General features: G+C 47.3%; 2 protein-coding genes across 8 annotated transcripts in view; one reads left to right on the top strand and one right to left on the bottom strand.

Annotated features, from left to right (window-relative positions):
• RBM10 (RNA binding motif protein 10) overlaps window positions 1-15,489 on the bottom strand; it is a 29,236-nt gene extending 13,747 nt beyond the window's left edge. For 2 of the 7 annotated variants that reach the window (XM_045876762.3, XM_045876770.3), the window contains exons 1-3: window positions 15,068-15,483; window positions 12,979-13,120; window positions 1,409-1,592 (exon numbers count right to left, since the gene is read on the bottom strand). In XM_045876762.3, coding sequence (XP_045732718.1) covers window positions 1,409-1,592; window positions 12,979-13,120; window positions 15,068-15,362 — 621 coding nt within the window. In that variant the 5' untranslated portion in view covers window positions 15,363-15,483. Of the gene's footprint in view, window positions 1-1,408; window positions 1,593-12,978; window positions 13,121-15,067 lie in introns of all 7 variants that reach the window. The other 5 variants (XM_045876794.3, XM_045876804.3, XM_064573989.1 and 2 more) reach the window with 4 other exon arrangements.
• Window positions 15,490-15,697: 208 nt separating this feature from the next.
• NDUFB11 (NADH:ubiquinone oxidoreductase subunit B11) lies at window positions 15,698-18,156 on the top strand. Its single transcript, XM_045876824.3, has 3 exons — window positions 15,698-16,123; window positions 17,636-17,766; window positions 17,929-18,156. The coding sequence occupies exons 1-3, from the start codon at window positions 15,920-15,922 to the stop codon at window positions 18,053-18,055; spliced, it is 462 nt and encodes a 153-aa protein (XP_045732780.1). The 5' UTR covers window positions 15,698-15,919; the 3' UTR covers window positions 18,056-18,156.
• The last annotated feature ends 576 nt before the right edge of the window (window positions 18,157-18,732 follow it).

Here is an 18,732-nt window from a genome sequence, read left to right as displayed (position 1 = left end):
ACCAGACGGGCAGTCAGTCTGGGGGGGGCCTAGGGGCTGGCCGCTGGCTCTCTGAGGCAGGCAGGCTCTGAAAGCCAGGGCTGGGCGGGCTCCGGCTAAAGGCTCAGGGCAGGCAAAAGGGGTCGGCCCTGGACTGCAAGGCTTCTGGGGGGGGGGGGGGGGAGGGAACTGTCCCCGGAGGTCTTTTGGGGGCTGCCTTGGTGGGAGCGGGGAGAGGCCGGCGGCAGTATTACAGACGGGTGACCAGACACTGCCTAAACCTCCTTGGGTCTGGGGTCAGTGTGCTGAATCCTGCCCTCTGTTGCCCCCTCCTCCTCCCTTACCAGCTCAGCTAGTATGTGCACAACTCTTCCTCATGCCTTATGATTTCCAGCTTGGGCCAGGGTTCTAGAAGTAGCTTAGTATCTCATCCAGAGCCAGTCAGCAGGGGCCTGCAAAGGTGTGAGGGCCTCAGCACTGCCCCCAGGCCCTGATCCTCCTCCGCCTGGCCAGTCCTCTGTCACCACTAGGCTCCCCCCTAACAGGGTGCGGTGGCTGAGTTCTTGCGTGTTGCCCAAGCCATGCTGCCAGGCCTAAGCAGGCCAGGCCAGGGTTCACAGCCCTTCTGCCCTCAGGGGGACCAGATAACTCAGTGCTCCACTTGCACTCTTCCCAACGGGTCCACCCAGGGCCCCCTGGTGCCCTGGAGTCATCCAGGTACAGATCACAGCTGCCAGTGGGGAAGCTTAAACGCCCACACTCTGTCCCCGGGGGCTGGGTTGCAAAAGTACCCTTCCCACCCTTCTGGATAAGAGACCTGCCTGCTTACTTGGACCTGGGCCCTGACTATCCTCTCAAACTGGGGTTCCCTTAAGGCAAGTCTGCTTCTCCTCCTCAGATGGTGAACAACATGCCTCCCTTCCTCAGGTCAGGGCTAACAATGCAATGTGGAACTGGCTACCCCGAGCTCAAAGGAGAGGCCCTAGAGGGTCTTTCCCTTCTGTAGAGGGGCTCTGCCGCCCCTGCGAATGCCCACGGTTGGCCTCCCAGGGCTACTCTGCTGGGTGATATCCAGTCCCCCCACTGCCCTCCCAACCACACATGCCGGGTCCCATGCAAGAGGCTCCTCAAGGGCCCCAAACTGGCTGGGAGCAGGCAGTGAAGGGCTTGCAGCGAACCATGGACCCCAATTAAAAAAGGGAAGAAGGGAGAGAGGTGATGGCCAGGGGCCCTCAGAAGTACAGAGCCAAGCATGTGGAAGTCAGGGAGACCCAACTCGGGAGAGGAGCCCTCACAGAGGGGAGCAGGAACAGACTCTCCAGGTGAGGCAAAGCCACCGAGCGTAGTCTGAAGGCATGGGAGCCGAGAGCACCTGCACATGGTGCTACAAGCTGAAGCCCCGCAGGACTCTGTCCTCCCCGGCCCTCACCTCTGCACTCTGCTCCTCGGACGAGTCGTCGTAGTCATGCTTGCCCTCCTGGCTACCATACTCGCGGGGATATGAGCGGTAGTCCATGTCCCGGTAGTCGTGGTCTCGGCTGCGGTTCTCCCCACCATCATCTTGCGAACGGTCAGTGGCTCCATAGCGGCCAGTCCTGTCCCCACGACCACCTCTGAGGGAAGAACGGGGAGGGATCAGAGGGCAGTCCTTTCTGCAAGGTGCAAGAGGCGAGGGCGGGCTCCCACCCACTCACTCCCTCTAGACCCTAGATCCCACTCCCAATGGGGCTCCCTAAATCCTGACTCCAGGAGGTGAGCTGGTCCCCACCCCTCAAAAATCCAATCCACTTCTCCTTCCCTCTGCCACCTCCCCGGCCCACGCCTGTCTTCCTTCATGAGGCCCCCAGATGTGGCATCAGGGCTAGTCTCACCCCCCCCCACGCGTCTCCCAGCTCATTTGCTACGCCCTGAATGTGAGCGAGTATTCTATAAGGCAAAGCCAACCAAGCCCAACCGTTGCACTCCCTTCAACGGCTCCCCCTCATTCTCAAGATAAAACACCAAAATGCGCACAAAGGTCCTGCCAGGTCTGCGGGGTCTGCGGGGAGAGGTCCCTACCGCCCTCTCTCCCTCTGCCTCTCTGCGCGCTGTGCTACCCTGCCCCCCTGCTTTGCCGTCACCCTGCTGGCCCTGGCGGCTGTTTTGTTAAAATTTCTCCTACCGCGATTACCGTAAAATAATTATCCCAAAGTTGATTTCATGTACATTTCTTTTTTTTTTTTAAAGATTTTATTTTTAAGTAACCTCTACACCCAACGTGGGGCTTGAAATTATAGGCCCGAGATCAAGAGTTGCATGCTCCACTGACTGAGCCGGCCAGGCGCCCCTCACATGCACTTCTTTGATGATTTAAAAAAGGACTAAACTATGAGTTCTGGCAAAGAGGGGACCACATCCAGAGGGTCCACTGCCCTACTCCCCAAAACTAAGCTCAGTACCTGGTACTCAGTGGGTGCCCAATAATTTTTGTTTGATGAAATAATGACTTAAAAAGTATTCTAAAAGCAACCAATACATGTTTACTTAAAATAAGAAAAAACAGACACCGCAGTAGACTACTGCTAGCAGGGTCCCAATCCTGGTCGGGAATGACACTGTTAGAATGTCTAGTATCAACACCACTACGAACACTGTTCTAAGGCGCTAGCTGAACCAAGAGAATGAAGAAAAGAGGTTAAAAGCTGGACACAAGAAGGTAAAATTACCATTGTTTGTAAACGGCATGACGATATACCTGCAAAGCCTAAGAGAATCAAATGAAAAATGATTACAACCAATAAATCAGTAAGGATGCTGGGGACAAAAGTAACATGCAGAAACAGATATGTTGCCTCTATTCAGAGAGGCGTTGTTTAGAAATGGGAAGATCCCAAGTATAACTGAACCAAAAAGGTTAAATACCTAGACAAGCGCCAAGATCTTATGACTATACTTCACACATATAAACCAGGATACGTTTAAAATGGGTCAAAGATTTGAGACAACATGGATGGAGCTAGAGAGTATGATGCTAAGCGAAATAAATCAGAGAAAGACAAATACCGCATGATTTCACTCCTATGTGGAATTTAAGAAACGGAACAAATGAACAAAGGGAAAAAAAAAAAGAGGGAGGCAAACCAAGAAACACCTTTTTAAAATTATTTTTTTTAAAGATTTTATTTGACGGAGAAAGAGCGAGAGAGGGAACATAAGTAGGGGGAGTGGGAGAGGGAGAAGCAGGCTCCCCGCTGAGCAGGGAGCCCAATGCGGGGCTCGATCCCAGGACCCTGGGATCATGACCTGAGCCGAAGGCAGATGCTTAATGACTGAGCCCCCCAGACACCCCAAGAACAGACTCTTAACTATAGAGAACTGATGGTCACCAGAAAGACGTGGGTGGAGGGGACGGGAGAAATAGGGGGTGGGGTTTGAAGAGTACACTTCTCATGAGGAAAAAAAAATTTCAAAAATAAAACAATCGGGGCACCTGGGTGGCTCAGTTGGTTAAGTGGCCGACTCTGGATTTTAGCTTGTCATGACCTCAGGGTCCTGGGATTGAGCCCCACGATGGGCTCCACACTCAGCAGGGAGTCTGCTTGAGATTCTCTCCCTCTGCCCCTCCCCCTACCTGCATGTGCGTGCGCTCTCTGTAAAATAAATAAATAAATCTCTTAAAAAAAATCTCTTAAAAAATAAAAATAAAACAATCAGGAAAATATGAAAAAAAAATAAAATGCACGGTCCGAGAGTAAAAAATAATAATAAAAATAAAACTTGTCGGGGTGCCTGGGTGGCTCAGTTGTTGGGCATCTGCCTTCAGCTCAGGTCATGATCCCAGGGTCCTGGGATCGAGCCCTGCATCGGGCTCCCTGCTCGGCGGGGAGCCTGCTTCTCCCTCTCCCACTCCCCCTGCTTGTGTTCCCTCTCTCGCTGTGTCTCTGTCAAATAAATAAATAAAATCTTTAAAAAAATAAATAAAATGGGTCAAAGATTTAATAGAACTGAAACCATAAAAGTAGAAGGAAACACGAGATGATTTCTTGATAATCTTGAAATGGGGGAAAACTATGACCCAAATCCAGAAGCCACAGAAGAGATTATTAAAGTTAACTATATAAAAATAAAACACTTCTGCTTGGAAAAGAAAAAAAACATCATGAGCCCAGTCAGGACAAATTAACTGGGAAAAAGCATGGGAAGAGGAAGAGGAACAGAATTCACAGGAAAGAAATACAAACAATTTAAATTTAAAAAGATGCTCTGTCTTATAATGAAGGATGAAAATTAAAACTACCCTGGACAGGCCATTTTATTTTTATTTTTTATTTTTTGAAGATTTTATTTATTTATTCGTAAGAGACAGAGAGAGAGAGAGAGGCACAGGGAGAAGCAGGCTCCCTGCTGAGCAGGGAGCCCGATGCAGGACTCGATCCCAGGATCCTGGGATCATGACCTGAGCCGAAGGCAGATGCTTAACCATCTGAGCCACCCAGGCGCCCCCTGGACAGGCCATTTTAAAATAAACATCTACAATTTATTTTTTGTGTATTTTTAGTCATTTTTATTGTGGTAAAATAAAGATCTCATAAAATTTACCACAAAATATACTCACAATGTTGAGCAACCCTACCCGGCTGTTTCCGGAAACTTTTTTTCATCATCCCAAACAGAAACTCCCTACTCACTGAACATTAATCCCCCCCTCCCCTGGTTTTACTATCAGTCTCTATGGATCTGCCTGTTCTCGGTATCGGTACCTCGTGTAAGTGGAATCATACAATATTTGTTACTTTGTGTCTGGCTTCTTTCACTTAGCATCATGTTTTCAAGGTCCATCTCTGTTGTAGCATAAGTCAGAACTTCCTTTGCTATGGCCGCACATGTACGTAGGTACCGCATACAGCACTTTGTTTGGCCATGCATCTGCTGAAGGACACCTGCTGATCACTTCTCGGCCTTTTGGCTAAGATCAAGTGTGTTTCCACCTACTGGCTGTTTTGGGTGTCGTGACTAATGCTGCTACGAACACTGGTGTACAAATATCTGTTTGGCTCCCTGCTTTCGAGTCCTTTGGGTAAATACCCAGGAATGTAACTGCTGGACCACATGGTAGTTGCAGATTTATTTTTTTGAGGAGCCCCTGGACAGTGTCCCACAGCAGCTGCACCATTTACATTCCCATCGGCAATGCACCATGGTTCCCATCTCTCCACATCCTCACCAACACTTGTCATTCTGCATCTCTTCCTGTGCTTATCGGCCACTTGTGTGTCTTTTCTGGAGAAATGTCTATTCGAGTCTTCTGCCCATTTCTGAATTGGGTTGTCCTGTGCTGCTGAAGGAGTTCTTTTTCTATTCTGGGTGTTAATCCCTTATTAGATATATGATTTGCAAATACCTTTTCCCATTCTGTGGGTTGTCTTTTCACTTTCTTGAACCATGTCCTTTTATGTTAAGATTCTAATCTTGATGAAGTCAAACTTGTTTTGAAATAATTTTAGATTTATAGAGAAGTTCAAAGATAACATAATTCTCGTATACCCTTCACCCGGCTTCCCCTAATGTTAACAGGGGACAAATGTAACCACAGCACATTTGTCAAAACTAAGAAGTTAATTAAACTCCACACTATTAGGATTTCACCTGTTTTCCCACTACTTTTTTTTTTTAAGATTTTATTTATTTATTAGAGAGAGCAAGAGACAGCGAGAGAGGGAACACAAGGGGGGGGGGGGAGAGGGAGAAGCAGGCTTCCCACTGAGCAGGGAGCCCGATGTGGGGCTCAATCCCAGGACTCTGGGATCATGACCTGAGCGGAAGGCAGACGCTTAATGACTGAGCCACCCAGGTGCCCCATTTTCACACTACCATCCACTTTCTGTTCCAGGATTGAATCCAGGATGCCACATTGCTTTTAGTCATCATGCACCCTTAGTGTCCTCTGGCCTGTGAAGGTTTCTTAGTCTTGCCTTTTTTTTTTTAAATGACTTTGACAGTTTTCAAGAGCACTGGTCAGCTATTTCGCAGAATGTACCTCAACTTGGGTTTGTCTGTTGTGTTTTTGTGATTAGAAGTTATGGTATTTTGGGGGAGAATACAAGAAAGGTGACTTGCCCTGCTGATCGCACTGTATAAGGGGGCCCATGATATCAACGTGACTTATCACTGCCGATGCTGACCTTGACCATGTGGTTGTGGTGGGGTATGCCAGGTTCCTCCACTATAGTTTCTCTTTTTCCCTTTCTACACTCTGTTCTTTAGAAGTGAGTCACTAAGATTAGCCCACACTCAGGAGGAGGAGAATTAAGCTCTACCTCCTGGTATGTGGAGTATCTACATATATTATTTGGAATTCTTCTGTAAGGAAGCTTTGTGATAGAACATTTCTAACACGACAGATCTGTAAAAGTCCAAATGTTTGGCAAGACGCTGTTGGTAAGGAAATAGGCACTTTTGTACTGCTGGTAGGAGTGAAAACGGGAACAGTCCCTTGTGGAGGGGAATTTGGCAATAGCTGGTAAAACTAAAAATCTACCCTGACCTCCAGTTTTCCTGGAAATTTAATATACTAATATACTTGCACACATACAAAAGCATCATTCAACAGCACTGTTTGTAACAGCAAAGGACAAGAAACAATTTAGAAGAGTCAGGAAAATTCTGTTTAAAAAAAAAAAGACTAATGAGGGGGAAAAGAACCTCACCAAATACTAAAACATATTATATATAAAGGTGGAACCATTGAAACACAAATGGGCAGATCAGTGAAACTGAACAGAGTCCACACTACACAGTAACACACATGGAAATTTAGAGTAACCCAAAGGTTGCAACTCAAATGAACAGGGCGAAAATGGATTAGTCAATAAACACCAGTTGCAATAACGGTCTGGCCCAGAGATCAGCAAACCACAGCCAGTGGACCCAATCCAGTCACCTAAATAAAGTTTTCTTGAACACGGCTATACCCATTCATTTACATATTGTCTGGGGCTGCTTTTAGCTGAGTAGTTGTGACAGAGATGGCGGGGTCTGCAGTGTCAAAAATACTTTCTGGTCCTTCACAGAAAAAGTTTAAGAAAATAAAAGTTGTTTATCTACCTCACTTCTTATACCAAGTAAATTCTAGATGAATCAAAAATTGAAATCCCTGAATAGAAACTGTAAAGACATTAGAAGGAAAACATAAGAAAAATGAATCACCCCAAGAACGGGGAAGGCCTTTCTAAGCAAGACGAAACCCTGAAGTCATTAAAAAAAAAAAAAAAAAGCCTGATAAATCTGGCTTTGTAAAAACTTAAAAATGGGTTAAAAAATACCATAAACAAATAAACATGTCATAAAGCAAGCATGGTAAAATGTTAATGGTAGAATCCAGTGGATGGGTATAGAGGTTATTCACTGTAAAATTCTTCCAACTTTGCAGTATGTTTGAAATTTCATAATAAAATACTGGAAAAACACCATAAAGCTCAAAGATAATTAACAAATGGAGAAAATAAAATGTTTCCAGACATCTGGTTGGTTTCCAATTTTTCATAATTGTTCATTCATTTATTCGTTCAACAAATATTAATGTAACATTTGCTATGTGTCAAGTACTGTTCTAGGTGCTGGGGATAACTGCTGTGAATAAAATGAAGTCCTTGTCCTTGTGAGCTTGGCTTGGAACCCAAATTATTTCTTTATGATAAATGCCTGGACAAGAAGTGGTTGGTATGAGTGACGTATTTTTAAGGGTTTTGTTTGTTTGTTTGTTTGTTAGAGAAGGGGAGGGGGAGAGGGGGAGAAGGAGAGAGAGAATCTTAAACAGGCTCCATGCGTGGCACAGAGCCCGACACAGACCTCGATCTCATGACCCTGAGCCGAAATAGAGTCAGATGCTTAACCGACTGAGCCACCCAGGCGCCCCTTAAGGTTTCTGATATGAGCAATGTGTTTGCTTACCACAGTTATCCCTCAATAGGTGAACTCTAGTCCTCAGAATTTAAGAACCGAACAGTTGATAAATGTTCAGATGAAACCCTGAACTCTGACACTCAGCATCTAAACCAAATAAATTTTTTAAAGATTTACTTTAGAGGGAGAGCGAGCGAGCACACAAGCACATATGAGCAGGGGGGAGGGGGAGAGGGAGAGAGAATCCTCAAGCAGACTCCCTGCTGAGCATGGAGTCTGAGGAGGAGCTTGATTCCAGGACCCCAAGATCATGACCTGAGCTGAAACCAAGAGTTGGCCACTTACCCGAGTCACCCAGGTGCCCCTAAACTAAATAAATTTGCATACTGAACTCTAGCTATTTAAACCTGGGAAGAGAACAGATTTGGACATTTGTAAAGGACACTTTTCATTGGCCACAGAGCACTTTGACGAAATACCTTCCAAAGACAGACCCTGTTCATAATACATTTCCACAAATCTGGACTGAATCCTAATATGTGAGGACCTCTGCAAAATGAATATATTTCTGGAAAACATAAACTGCCAAAACTGGCAGAAGAACTAGACAAAACGATCATTACAAACCCAGGCCCTTTCGAAGCTCAGTTTTAACAAGCTTTCAAGGGACAGATAATTTTTATACAAGTTTCTCCAATAAAGAGAGAAATGGCAAAAGCTGCCCAAATCATGCCATGAGGCTATGGTGACTCAGTGTCAGATGGGTACTAGAAAAGGCAATCGTTAAGACCACTTTACTGAGGGACACAGATGCAAATATCCTAAATAATACAGTACCTAATCAAATGTAAGTGTTTTAAAAATGTACATATTAAATAATTTTTCTGCCAACAATCCATGAATAAGCATTAGGAAAACTCAAGTTCAGAAGCATCTACAAAGCCAAGGACCTGTGCTCTTAAAACATACTGAGGCCACGGATGAAAAAGAAAGGCTTAGTAACTGTTCCTAAGTAAAGGGAACCAAAAATACAAAGTTGCTCCATACAGTGTAGTGTGTGATCCTGGATAGGATCCTAGATTAGGGAACCAATGCCATAAAGGACAAGGGATGACATAAAAATACAGACTTTTTAGAAGATAAAAGTATTATAATAATGTTCAATTTCCTGATATTCAGAAGTGTACTATAGTTACGAAAGAGAGAGTCCTTGTTCTTAGGACATACATTCTGTCATGCTTAAGGGTCACGTCAGTCACTAACTGAAATGATACAGGAAAAAAAAGTTGCCTATATATAGATACCTAGATATGTATCTGCATCTCTATATATAGAGAGAGATGGGGGGAAGAAGGGGATGGTGAGGCATATGGGTAGGTAAAATAAATGTGGCAAAATGTTTACAGTTAGTGGTTCTGGGGAGAAGATATACAGGAGTTTACTGTACTTGCAACTTTTCTGAAAATTGGAAATTTTTTTCAAAATAAGAAGTTATAAACATACACACCATGATCAAGGAAGGTATAATTCAACAATGGCAAGGATATAATTTAATGTGATTTGTGAAACTGATGGACAAAAGGAGGAAAAAAAAGCACGTAATTATGAAGTTCGATTCTCATTTTTTTTTTAATGTTCATCAAACCCAACACTGATTTTTTTTTTTAAGATTTTATTTATTTATTTATTTGACAGAGATAGAGAGAGCACAAGCAGGGGGAACGGCAGGCAGAGGGAGAAGCAGGCCCTCTGCCGAGCGGGGAGCCGGATGCGAGGCTCAATCCCAGGACCCTGGGATCATGACCTGAACCGAAGGCAGACATTTAACCGACTGAGCCACCCAGGCACACCTGATTTTTTTTTTTTTTTAAGATTTATTTATTTGAGAGAGCGAGCGAGCACGGGGGGAGAGGGAGAGAGAGAATCTCAAGCCGACTCCGTGCTGAGTGCAGACCCAATGCGGGACTCGATCCCAGGACCCTGAGATCATGACCTGAGCCGAAATCAAGAGTCGGATGCTTAACTGACTGAGCCACCCAGGTGCCCCCGATTCTCATTTCTGATCAATCTTGACAAACTAAGATTATTTTCTTGGTTTATGAAAGGCTACGTTCTAACAGCCTACAGCACACATCCAATTTGATGGCTAAGCAGACGGGGCTGCCTATCAGGCCGGGACTGACTGCTAATGTCTTGCAGATGTCCTTTATGAGACAGAAATGTCTCATCTATCTGCAGATGTCCTTTATGAGAAAGAAAATAAACTACATTGTTTAAGCCATTATTCTTCAGATTTTCTGTTACAACCTGCCAAAATGAATCTTATTTTGTGCACCCAGCATCACTGACACGATTTAATATGGTACTAAAGTCCTAGACAACGTTATAAGTGAGGAAAAAGAAGTGACAGAATTTATTTGCATACAGCATGATCAATTACTTAGAAAGACTATCAGAATCAACAATGAATAATCAGAAATAACAAGACAGTACAGCAGGGGTAAGATAACTTAGAAAAAAATCAACAGCTTTCCTCTACCCCAGCAAACACAAGCTTGGAAAATATAAAAGAAAATAAGATGTCAATGAAAACTATTGAAGCACCTAGGAATTACACAAGACTTGTATTTTCATTTATTCAGATTTGAATGTCATTCATTCATTCATTCATTCATTTTAAAGTAGGGCTTGAACTCACGACCCTGAGATCAAGACCTGAGCTGAGATCAAGAGTCAGACGCTTAACTGACTGAGCCACAAAGACACCCCATAGATTTTATTTATTTTTTAAGATTTTTATTTATTTATTTGAGAGAGTGAGAGGAAGCGTGAGCCAGGGCAAGGGGAGGCAGAGAGAGAGGGAGAAGCAGACTCCCCGATGAGCAGGGAGCCTGACGTGGGGCTCGATCCCAGGACCCTGAGATCATGACCCGAGCCGAAGGCAGACGCTAACCAACTGAGCCACCCAGGAGCCCCTTGTATGTCCTTTAAACGAACTTTAAAATATTCTCCATACAGGTCTTGGATGAGATCACCAATTAACAAAGATGACAGTTCTCCCCAAATTAATATATAAATTTGATGCAATCTTAATCAAAATTCTTGAATGTTTTTGAGGGACTTGATACATTTTTTATAGAAGTCCTGCAAATGGCTAAAATCAACTTTGATAAATAAGAGAGCAAAGTTGGAGCTAAGAGATTCTAATAAAGCCATAATAACAAAAGCAGTAAGGTTCTGGCATGAGAATTAAGCAAACAGACCAATGAAACAAATCAGATTACTCAAGACAGATCCACGTACATGAGGGAACTTGAAATGAGATGACGTACTACAAATCAATAAAGAAAGAATGGACTATTTAAAAGGTACTGGGAAAACTGCCTACTATGTGGAGGAACACAAAACCAGAACCTACCTTATACCATATTCAAAAGTGTACTCTTAAATGTTATTAAAGATCTGAACGTGAAAGGGAAAACTATAGAGTGAAAACAATCTTTGCGATCCAGAGGCAGGAACAGAGGTTTCTGAATGCACAGATTACAAGACAAAAAAGTGATGAATCTTACAGGTACCCATCCTGAGGGAATCATTAAGTAAAAGGCAACAGGCATACACCATGGCGTCCTTGGGACCAGTTAGGAGCAAAGCACTAATATACACATGGCAATGGAGACAGATCTTAAAAATGCAGTGCTAATACAAAATTCAGGAACAGAATGAAAACTCTAGCACTCTGTCATTTGTATAAACTGAAAACAGGGACACTCAAAACAATGCTACATATTTTAGAAGGATACCTTTCAAACAGGACAGAGCAGCTGCCTACAGCTATCGGAATTGGAAATAAAAAGGAAAAAAAAATATGGCAAGAGAAGGCCCTGCAGTGACCTATGACAGAAACCCACCTTGAATTGAGAAGGTATGATTTAACTCAAACCTCTGCACTTGAGGTCTTTTGAAAGCCGAAAGAAAGACAGTGGCTTTATTTGGTTATAAAGTCTGAAGGAAGTATGTCACCTACTCAAACTCAGAAACTGCCACAGAGCATTTCCAGAGAATACCACCCAAAACTTGAATGCTTTCAAAAGACATTTTTTTAAGAAGACTGAATAACACTAGATGATGACCCCATCTCAAATTTGGGCTCGCTCTTCAGAAAACATTTTTAGAGGGGGTGGTGGAAGAAGAAACCCTTTGTAAGACATTTTAAAAAATTATTTCCCCCCTGACTTTTTATAAATCTACTGACTCTTAACAGAGGCTTTCTGGGAGCATTAGGTCTACTTTCCTAGGCACTCTTAATATGTCAGGAATAGATCATCTGCATGAGAATCAACTGGAGTGATCCACCAGGATGGTGAGGGTTGGCCCAGGATCTCTGTATTTTACCAAGTGTCCCGACTGTTTCCTGTTCATACCAGTTTAAAAATAACCACACGGAAAAATAAACAAATAAATAAAAATAACCATTCGAGAGTGTCCCATTCTAGACAAGTATCCTGCTAGCTTCAGCCCACCTTGTCCTGAAGTCTCCCACTATCTGACCTGGCTTGCCCCATACTTATCCTGCACAAATGCCTGACTCTGAAAGGACCACTCCCATCCATCCCTCCAACCCAAAGCTATAGCCCACACCTCTCCCCTGAGAATCCACAGGCACTTACAACCCACCACCCACCTGCCACCCACCTCTGCCCCTCCTCCTGCAGTGGCTGTCCACACCTTGGTGGTGGTGAACATCTGAGTCACCCAAACTGGAAACCTGGGCCTCTGCCTCCATTCCTCCCTTTCTCTTGATCCTTTCCCAACTCCACAACCAACCATGGCACCTATCAAGCTGTTTCTTAGTCACCTGTAAACTGTGTGGTCTCCCTTGTGAGACACTGAGGCAGAAGGCTGCAGTCTTATCTGTCTCACTCAGCACTGCACTGCTAGAGCCTAGCACAGGTCCTAGCTCACAACAGGTGCCAAGTAAATATCTGCTGAAAAGAAACCAATCATCTGCTGCACTGTTTCCTCTGCCCGGAAGTCCCCTCCTAGCACCTTCCTGGACCAATCCTTACACGGGGATAAGTCTAGGATGCTTGGTAGGGGTGGGAGTGGGTAACTCACCGTCTTTCATACTCCATGTCCTGATAGGGCCTGCGGGGGCTGCTGGGGCCCCTCCTCAGCCGCTGGCTCCGTTTCACTTCCCAGCCACCCCCGCTGCTGCCACCATGATCTGCCAGCCTGGGTGATGCCTCCTGCAGGGACTCTGGGGAGAGGAGAAGGAAGAAAGGGGTCAAGGCAGTTGGGGCCTCCTTGAGAAACCCTTGTTGTCAAGGCTCTCTGCTATCCCTTAGCCCAAGGACATTACTTCCCAACTTCCTGGTGCTCCTGTGGACCAGAGTGGGAAGGCAGCCCCTACCTGGCCTGCTCCTTCCTTTCCCCACAAACATGAAGCTACAGCCCACAGCCCTAAAATAGCAAGGCCAGGGGCACCTGGCTGGCTCAGTCAGTAGAACATGCAACTCTGGATCTCGGGGTCATGAGTTCAAGCCCCACACTGGGCGTAGAGCTTACTTAAATAAAACAGAAACAGCAGGGCCTTCAGCAGAGAGGGAGCATCCTGCAGAGAGATCTGGTGGTACCACCTATTCTGTGATCAGGGCTCTGCCATCTGAGACTGGTAGACAAGTCTGAGCCTGGAGCTACCTGCCCAGGGGGTTCTCGGTGCTGGATGACTTGTCTAAGATCAGGCACATTAGGCACGGAAGCAAGACTTCACAGCGGGAGTTGTAGGCGCCCACCAGGCTCCTTCCATGGGGCCCCAGGTGCCATTTCATCCTCCCAACAAGAGGTTGGCTGCCCCCTACAAGACAGCAGAAGACCATGAAAGGCCTAGAGGGTAAAGGGGCTAACTTGGCAGTGAGACAGCTGACGTCTCCCTGGGCTCCGGGCCAACAGAGCTTTGGCCCTCACTCTGCAACTGGCTCAGCCTCGAGCCCTGTCTCTTATGCGCCCTGTCTCTTATGCGGAGCCAGGTCCCAAGGTGGTTCTCTCCCCAGGGCTCTGGGTCCAACTTATTCAGAGGCAAAAGGAGCCCTTTTGAGGCTGTTCCCAACCCCTGTGCTGTTCTGCTGGGATGGAAGGGCAGTCACTTCACCCAACCCTCAGGGCTGCCATGAGAACTAAGTAAGTCCCCAGAGCCATGTGACCTGGCCAGGGGTCACCAAGAAGTATCCCAGAATCTTCAGGCCCCACCCTCTGAGCAGGAATCAGGCAAAGCTAGGCAGTAACAACACCTGCCCAACACTAGATTACCACCACACCTTTCCTCCATGTATACACACAACCAATTTTCTCTTCCTCCTTAAGCCACAGGGAACCAGAGCTGCCTGCTCCCAGATGGATAAGAGTTAGAATCACAACCAGGGGCCCCAGTGGATGAGAGCCAGATACAAAACCCTCAGTAGACTCTGGCAAAGAGCTCAGAGTCACACACCGGTATCCACAACAGATAGGGACCAAAGTCACAGACATGCACCCCGAATAACTGTGGGCCAAAATCGCAAGACAGGAACAATGAATACAGGCCATAATCACACACTGAGGCCCTTTCAAAGGATGAGCGTCAGAGTCACAGATACGAACCCCTTCCCAAAGAAGGGGCAGTAAGTCATACACACATTCCTTGCGCTCCCTCCCCGCCTAGCAACTGGGTTGGTTAGGGCTGCCAGTCCCAGGAAGACTCCCTATGGATAAGGACCTGAGTTACAGCACAGACTGCAAGGATAAAGACCAGAGTCATAGAGACGTTCCCGTTGTTCCTCCTCCTCCTCCTCCCCCACCCAAGAATAAGGACCAGAGCCACAGAATGCTTCCCCATGGTTAGGTAAGTACCCAAGTCACACAGAGCAGATAGCACACCCCCTCCCCTATGGATAAAGACCTTGGCCCCTCCACGGATAAAGTTCGGTGTCGCAGACACAGTAAGCCACGGAAGCCCACTCCCATCGGTCTTTCCCTTCCCCCAACCCGCGTGCACCCATTCTGTGCCCCAATCGCGCACGCGCCTCCGCTCTCAAAAGGGGGGGGGAGACACCCCCTCCCGGGCTCAGGCCATGCACGCCATCCCTCGGTTCCGCGCGTAGCCCAGGCCCACGTCCCGTAGTCCGCCCTCGAGCCTCCTCTCCGCACCCGCCCGCCCCCGGCCCCTTACCTCCGCCCCCACGACCAGCGACGACGCTCACCTTCTCGGCCCGGGCTGTCAAGGGAGGGCTCCCGGACATCACCTCGGCGCGCCGCCACCTCCTCCAACTCTCCCAGCTCAGCGGAGCCGGCCCGCACCACCCCCAAGTCCGAGGCTGGAGGCAGAAGGGCGGAGGAGCGGGGAGGGGGGAAGCGCCAAGCGCGCTACCCTCCCCAGGAAACCCACTGCCGCCTACTCCCAGCCGGCCGCAATCACCAGCACAAAATGGCGACGACGAGAAGGGAGCCGGCGCTTCGACCACCATCCACCTACTAAGGGAGCGCGCTCTGGCCGGCCTCGTCTATTGGTCGCCGGCCGCCGACGGCCAGCCCTGGCCGGCTCTGATTGGCAAGCGTATGCCACCTCCCCACTCTCCTTCCGAACGCTCGCAAGTCGCGAAAAGGAGTAGCTATTGGCCAATCCGCCGAGGCCCGCTTTTTAGAAGCTTGGCTTCCTTCGAAGATGAAAGACAAACGGAAGCTCCGCCCCCTTTCCCAGAGGGCGAGGGAAATCTCCGTGCCATTGGCTGGGACCTGCATCCACCCAAATGTCAACGCTTTCTTATCAAGGAAATGAGCAGACCTATCAGCCAGAAATTCCTTAGCCTGACCGAGGTTAGGAAAGTGGTCGCCCCCGTGAGGCCATGACAGAGGGAAGGAAAGAGGGCTGCTCAGCGCTTCACTTCATTTGAAAACCAAATCCAGACTCGGGACCTATTTAGTGCAGCGGGGGCGGAGCGACAATTGTCGCGCTCGGGCCAACTGCAGCTGCGCGTAGTCGCATTTCCGTCCCCGCCCCTGAGAGCTAGCAGCACAATCTGTCATGGCGGGCGGGCTGTTAGGTTTGTGCGCTCGCCGCCTTTTCGCAGTAGCGGCGACGCGTTTCCCGGCAGCCCGTGTTCGCTGGGAATCCAGCTCGTCCAGGGCCGTGATCACCCCGTCGGCTGTGGCTGGAAAGCGGACGCCGGAACCGACCGTACGCTGGCAGGAGGACCCAGATCCGGAGGACGAAAACCTCTATGAGAAGGTGAGAGGGAGTGGAAACGGGACGCCAGAAGGGTCAATCGGGGGCCGGCGGACCGGGCGCTGTAGAGGACGTTCTTAGGCGGCTGAGGATTGCGCTGCTGGTGAAATCCTCGAAGACTTGGGAACTTGGCCTAGCTTGATTTCCTTGTTTGTCCCCTAGTAATCTTCAGTTCAGGGCCAGGGGCGAGATTGGCTTTATTTTGCAGACAGGTATCAAAACCTGAAGTGGGCAATGCTCAGAACACGTTAGAAGCAATATAGTATAACGACAATAATACTAAACACCCATGTATAATAGTAATAATCTAAACACTCTACGTACGTTATCTTATCTAATCCTCGAAACAACCCTATTTTGAAGTAGGTACTGTTAGCATGCCTGTTCTACAGATGAGGAAACTGAAGCATAAAGATGTTAAGTGACTTGCCCAAACTCGCATAACTGAACGTGTGGCGGAATCAGGTCCTCTGTGCTGTGGTGATAGCAGAGACTCTGAAATCAGAATGCCATGGTTGGAATACAAGCACCCACAGTTATTCATCTTTGTGACCTTGGTCAAGTAGCTTAACTCCGTGGTTGCCTCTTTGTAAAATGGGGAAAGTATGAGGACACCTTCTAGAAAATAAAATGCTACATCTGCCTCATGTAATTCAATGAGTCAAAATGCTCAGAACGGCTGCCGGCACCTGGTATTCAGCATTAGAAGGTGTTAATCATTATTGCTACTTTCCGCCTCCCTGGGATATGCTGAAGTTTGTGTATGGCACACAGTAGGTTCTTCATCAGTACTGTCCTCTGGCTTGGATATATAGGATGCTTATTCATTTATCCGTTCATTTTGTAAATAAGGAGCCAGGGCCTGCTGTATGCCAGGTGCAGTTCAGGGCCCTAGGGGTTCAGCAGTGTGGAAATCAGAAAAAGCCCTTGCTCTCGTAGAGCTTATATGATAGTGGAGAACACAGAAGGTAAACATGTAAAATATTTGGAAACGGTAATATTGAGTATGTAATAAGATAATGTGATAGGACCTGGGGAGATGCTACCTTGGTAAACTAATAACTGCTAGAAAGAAAGTTAAGCAAGATAAGTGGATGGGGAGTGACTTTGGGGTAGGGGGTAATTTTGTTAGGTGAAACCATAGGAAATTGGCAATATTCAGCTATCTTTAACCTATAAAAGTGGCAATTTCCTGTAGTTTAAGACAAGTAATGGATAAGGTGACTAGGGAATGCCTCCTAAGGGAAGTGATTATGAAGCCAACACTTTGAGTGAGGAGACAGATCTAGCCATGACAAGATCTGGGGGAAAGGCTTTCCAGGCAGAGGGAACAGTAAGTGCAAAGGCCCTGTGGTAGCAAGGAGGTTGACAACTCCTAAGACTAGAAAGAAGAATTAAAGGAGAGAGGAGAGATTGGTCTGAGGTGAAATTGGAGACCAACTTATGCAGTGCCAGCATAAGGCTTTTGTGGAGCCACAGGAAGCCCTCACTGACCTCTTCTTCTTCTTGCCACAGAACCCAGACTCCCACGGTTATGACAAGGACCCTGTTGTGGACGTCTGGAACATGCGGGTCGTCTTTTTCTTTGGCTTCTCCATTGTCTTGGTCCTTGGCAGCACCTTTGTAGCTTATCTGCCTGATTACAGGTGCATGGGGGGTGTCCAAGAGAGTGGAATGGGTGGGGGTGGAGGTTGAAGGGGACTGTGCCAGGCATCCTGTTCTTTGTGCCAGTGGGGATTGGGGAGATAAGATGGGGATTGGTGTCCAGTGAGGCTCCCTCATGTCTACTCCCGTGCTGCTGCCTCCAGAATGCAGGAGTGGGCCCGCCGAGAGGCTGAGAGGCTTGTTAAATTCCGAGAGGCCAATGGCCTCCCCATCATGGAATCCAACTACTTTGACCCCAGCAAGATCCAGCTGCCGGAGGATGAGGACTGACCCGTTGCCAAGCAGGGCTCAAGAAACATCACCTTCTCCACTGCCTGCCTGTCATTCTGCCCTTTCTTCAGAGCACCTAATTAAAGGGACTAAAAGTCTGACTGGCTGGTGTTGGTTTTGTTGTGGCGGGGGGATGTGGGAATGGGGGTGTCAGGTCTTAAAAGGCCACTGCAGCCTTTTCTCGGTGTTCTGGTTATCTGTTGCTGGGTAACAAACACCCTAAGACTTAGTGGCTGAAGATGACAATTTAGTATTACCTTTCATGGTCCTGTGGTCGACTGGGCTTAGCTAGGTGGCTCTTCTCGGGGCCTCAGGTGGTTGCAGTCAGATGGTGGCAGGGGGGCTGGAGGCATCTTTAACTGGGATGGACATCCAAGGTGGCTTCTTCATTCGCGTGTCTGGCACTTCAGTCTTCTTCCATGTGGCATCTCCCTCCAGCAGAATAGTCCGGGCTTCTTACAGGGTGGCTCAGGGCTCCTCTGGATGGGGGTTTGGCATATAGGAAGAAATCAATGGCAACCATCTTAGAAGGGCCGGGACGACTGGGGATTGAGGGTGGTGTGTCAGAGCAGGGCTTTTCTATTGCCAAGGATGAGCATTTGTCTCCGTCGCCACCTTCTCTGTTTCTCTCTGTGCTTTGGAGTTTCTGCCCGTCTTGTGTCTTGGTGAGTCTGGAT

Source organism: Mirounga angustirostris, unplaced genomic scaffold, assembly GCF_029215605.1.
Source record: "Mirounga angustirostris isolate CCGP_5_RB_7025 unplaced genomic scaffold, mMirAng1.0.hap1 SCAF_11, whole genome shotgun sequence".
NCBI lineage: Eukaryota > Metazoa > Chordata > Mammalia > Carnivora > Phocidae > Mirounga > Mirounga angustirostris.
Note: the sequence above shows the minus strand (reverse complement) of the source record. Positions and strands in the feature narration are given on the sequence as shown.